The 4,534-nt window shown below is 40.2% G+C and overlaps 1 protein-coding gene across 1 annotated transcript; it reads left to right on the top strand.

The window, feature by feature from the left end:
- Positions 1-1,206: 1,206 nt before the first annotated feature.
- Positions 1,207-3,795, top strand: evx2 (even-skipped homeobox 2). Its single transcript, XM_030787223.1, has 3 exons — positions 1,207-1,621; positions 2,175-2,416; positions 3,181-3,795. Exons 1-3 carry the CDS (start codon positions 1,207-1,209, stop codon positions 3,793-3,795), a joined length of 1,272 nt encoding a protein of 423 aa, XP_030643083.1.
- Positions 3,796-4,534: the final 739 nt, after the last annotated feature.

Here is a 4,534-nt window from a genome sequence, read left to right as displayed (position 1 = left end):
TTTCTTTCGATGATCCCCTCTTTTGCCATAAGAGTGTCCGTTAGGAATAATAGCGTACGAGAGCCATCTATGCAAATATAGTTTTATTAAAAATCACATTTAAAAATACTATAATCAAAAACCATTTTGCCAAATTATATTCGATAATATTCGTGACAGTAAGCCACTGATGTGCCCCGTGACTGATTATGGTAGCGAAGGCAAAATACTCCATTTCGTAGTGCTACATGAAGGTAAAATCTATTTAAATCCTTAACACGCGAACAACAATGTATAAATATATATTCTCTAAAAAAAATCGTTCTGTTACATCAAATTATTATTTTTTCACCACTGCCAGGATTAAGATATGTTTACAAACAGAGTAGCCTAATCCTTAGTTCATATTTGAATAAAATAACAAAATGCCTTTTATTCGTTCATTTCGAAATATCGTATCCAAAGCAAAGGATTTGCCAAACAGAAAAAAAATTAAACAAAGGCTACTCCTTTGCCTTATCCATGAAAAATGCTCACATGTGAATATAAAATTCTAACTCATCAATGTCTGACATTCGAAAGTTAAATAATCGAGAGAGAAAGAGAAAAGAAACAGAAGCGATCAGAGAGAGAGAGAGAGAGAGAGAGAGAGAGAGAGAGAGAGAGAGGGAGAGAGCAGAAGGGAGGAACAATAGAGAATCAAAGCATAATGATATTCCTAAATGAAGAGGGAAATGTTGCCGCGTTCATTTTATTAATCAGACTGTCAATTTGGCCCCAGAGGCCGAACCCCAGAGCAATCTAAAGCAGACTCTGATCAACCGAGGGACACAGGCTCCTCTCCTCACTTCTCGTCTCTCTCTCCACCTGGATATTTGAAGTCTGACCACAGGCCGCCTCCATCATCAACTGACAGCCCCTCTTGTATTTATTTGCTTATAAACCTGTTACAATAAATGATCATTCGAACAGCGTCACGCGCGCACCTTTAACGACGGCGGCGACAAACCACTTTTTGATGAATGACATTTTTGGACCAGAGAGGATGCACGGGTCATTTTGTGCAGTCATTCGTTGCTCGCGCTAGCGTTCTTCTATTTCTTGCGTCTCGCTCATAAAAAGGTGTTATATTATTTAGAGACAGTTGCAGAGTTGAATGCGGATCAGCCCCGCCACAACTCGTCAGAGCACCAGCCCTGGAACTTCGGCTTTTTTCTGCGCGACTTCATGATGGAGAGGATAAGAAAAGAGATGATTCTGATGGAAAGAGGGTTACACAGCCCTGTTGCTGGGAAGAGGCTCTCGAATCTGTCTGACTCGGCTGGAAATGTGGTGTTGGAGGCCCTCGAAAATTCACAGCACTCTGGTCGCCTGAGCCCCAAACTAACTTCCGCATCGCTGCATGGGGGTCTCGGGGACATCCCTACCAAAGGCAAATTCGAAATCGACAGCTTGTTCGGAACCCACCACAACAGCGACAATACCTCTTCGGCGGAAATTTCGTCCTCTGAAAACAGGAAAAAAATGAACCTGTATCCAGAAGTTTCTCCGGATTCGGAAATGAACAGTGATGTAGAGGTGGGATGCCCATCGCACCGTTCTCCGAGCAATGTCAGCCAACACAAGGAAAACAATAACAAAGGCAAGGCAGTTCCTTCATTCCATTATTCTTATCGCCAAAATGCACCAAAGCATGTTTATTACGCACTAATGCATTTACGGCAGGAAACAGTAAATGCGGGGCAAAATTAGGACTATTTTTTATTAATTTAGTATCAGGAGTAATCCTTTCTCTGGTGTGATATTTAAGGAATATTGGAAATCATTTTCAGGAGCAATGTTTTTGTTTGTTTGTTAGGGTTTTCGGCTTTGTTTTTGTATTTCTGGTCATATGTAGTCTGCATATTACTTTCGTCGGGCGAAAATAGTTGCCACAAAAGTGTAATTAATTATAAACCTCAGCATATTTTAGGATAAATTATCTAACCAGGAATATGCCTTTTAAAATGCAACTTACTTGTATCTTGTGATGTGGAAATATAGAAGTAATAGATTGTCATATTCTAATAAACCAACAGTATTAAAAATACAAAGAAAAATAAATACAAAACTAGACGCACAGTTTACAACACAAAAGAGTATTTATGTACAGAAATGCATGTTCTATAAACTCAGTGCTGCAATTCTCGTTTCAGGTTTTTCAGACAGTAATTCGGGAATGTCTAACAGCAGTTCCACGTCTCTCTCCAATGTTAACGGCAATTCTACCGGCAGCTCCAACAGTTCTAACACAGACCAGGTGAGAAGGTATCGGACAGCTTTCACCAGAGAGCAAATCGGCAGACTAGAGAAAGAATTTTACAGGGAAAATTACGTATCAAGGCCAAGAAGATGCGAATTAGCTGCGGCATTAAATCTTCCTGAAACAACAATAAAGGTAAAATTTTACTGTAATTATTTTATTGTTATTATAAATTGTTTCTTGTTTGTCTACCGCATTTCTACAAATTTGTGTGTCTGATATTATTCAGGCCGTTAAAAAAAAAAAAACCTGTCCAAACTCTTATGACTGACACAGCAGACCCGCGCCTTTCCCTCGTATGTCCACTCCACGTTCTACACGCTGAAAATACTTTATAAATACCTATAGAAAAATTATTATAATATGCTATAAATGTATTCTAAATATAATATATACTAAATTAACTATATATACTCAGTGTAATACACTTTACATATAATGTTAAAATAATTGTTCTCAGAGCCATAGATAGGTAGACCTATAGATAGATAGATAGATAGATAGATAGATAGATATGGCATTACATGAATCATGGTCATATTTTATTTTAATTTTGGGATATTTGCAGGTGCGTGATATTCTGATTTTTTTTTGTGGACAGAAAATATTCTGGAATACATCGGAGACATTTCAGTATAATTATTTTTATGGGAAAGTAGTAATTTTATGAGAAAACATTAAAATTATTCTCTGTTCTCTGAATGTTTTGCACAATGTTGTAAAAAAAAAGGGCAGTTTTTAGGCCTATAGCCTACACGTTCAATTCTTTTCTCACACTTGTGAGATGGTGCGGGATTGTTTCTGTTATGGTAGAACAGGTGTGTGCTAGCCTGCACGTTAGCTTTGTCACGATTTTCTGACTTGAACTCTTAACTAATTTTAAACGGTTCTCTGTATAGGTGTGGTTTCAGAATCGGCGGATGAAAGACAAAAGGCAGCGGTTGGCCATGTCCTGGCCCCATCCAGCCGATCCAAGCTTCTATACATACATGATGACGCACGCGGCAGCCACCGGAAGTCTGCCATACCCCTTCCATTCCCACATGCCTCTGCACTACTACCCGCATGTGGGTGTAACAGCAGCAGCGGCCGCTGCAGCCGCGTCAGGGGCAGCCTCCTCACCTTTTGCTACGTCTATCCGTCCTCTCGATACTTTCCGTGCGCTCTCACACCCTTACTCCCGTCCAGAGCTTCTGTGCAGCTTCAGACATCCAGGACTTTACCAGTCACCGGCAGGCCTCAACAGCTCGGCCGCAGCTTCGGCGGCAGCGGCGGCGGCGGCGGCGGCAGCAGCTGTTAGTGCGCCCTCAGCCACAGTGCCCTGCTCGTGTCTCAGCTGCCACAGCAGCCAAACTGCCAGTGCACTGGGTTCCCGAAGCGCTAGTTCTGACTTCACGTGCACAGCGGCTGGCCAAAGGTCCGAGAGTGGATTTTTGCCGTACTCAGCTGCCGTACTAAGTAAAACCGCGGTTCCATCACCCGATCAAAGAGAGGAGAGCGCACTTAACAGATAACTTATCACTGGAACTTTGAAAAAAAGAAAAAAAGTTTAATTTTACTCACATGCAATTTATTGTTATTTTAATTTATTTGAATCTATTTATTTGTTTATTTATTTATTTATTTATTTATTTAATGTCAAACCGTATGGCACAATATACGCATTGCATTAGTATTCTGCCATCACACTCAATATTTAGTTGTATGGGCCTACTCAGTAAACTAATTAATACACAAATGATCAGATTTGCCGTGAAACTATAATATTACAAATTTGCAATGTGAAACATACAATAAGCTTTAATTTCGCAGATGTCTTTATACTTTTTTTTCGTTTTAATTATTTAGTTTGCTCCCTCTAGAGCAACTGATATTTCATCAAATTCCGCAAAGATATTTTTTAGTTATAATGGATATGGAGGACGTCGTTCAAGTTTAAAATTGCTTAGATATGCCATCCCGTTTGTGGTATACAGAGAATAAAGTCCACGCGCCACTTTAGCGACAACTGAGGGACCACGCGCAGAATAATGATCCAGTTCTAAAAGTGGAGCAGCTCGAGGGACTTCCCTTATCTCCGAGCGAGACACATAACATTTGCACTGCTTCCACCATGTCAATTCTGGTGTTGATAATGTGAAGATTATGACGAAAATTGCCAATCATGTACCTTGATGGACCTCCTTTGAATGTGGAATCATAAGAAACTTCCCTGTTCTGAGACCCGCTGTCAAACACTAACAACCCGCGGTG

Source organism: Chanos chanos, chromosome 10 (assembly GCF_902362185.1).
Source record: "Chanos chanos chromosome 10, fChaCha1.1, whole genome shotgun sequence".
NCBI lineage: Eukaryota > Metazoa > Chordata > Actinopteri > Gonorynchiformes > Chanidae > Chanos > Chanos chanos.
Note: the sequence above shows the minus strand (reverse complement) of the source record. Positions and strands in the feature narration are given on the sequence as shown.

Excerpts from the sequence above, each read along its gene's own strand:
- evx2 (XM_030787223.1), top strand. The coding sequence starts at position 1,207 with ATGATGGAGAGGATAAGAAAAGAGATGATTCTGATGGAAAGAGGGTTA. Across the intron at positions 1,622-2,174 it reads CAAGGAAAACAATAACAAAG|GTTTTTCAGACAGTAATTCG; the intron begins GCAAGGCAGTTC and ends TTCTCGTTTCAG. Across the intron at positions 2,417-3,180 it reads TTCCTGAAACAACAATAAAG|GTGTGGTTTCAGAATCGGCG; the intron begins GTAAAATTTTAC and ends TTCTCTGTATAG.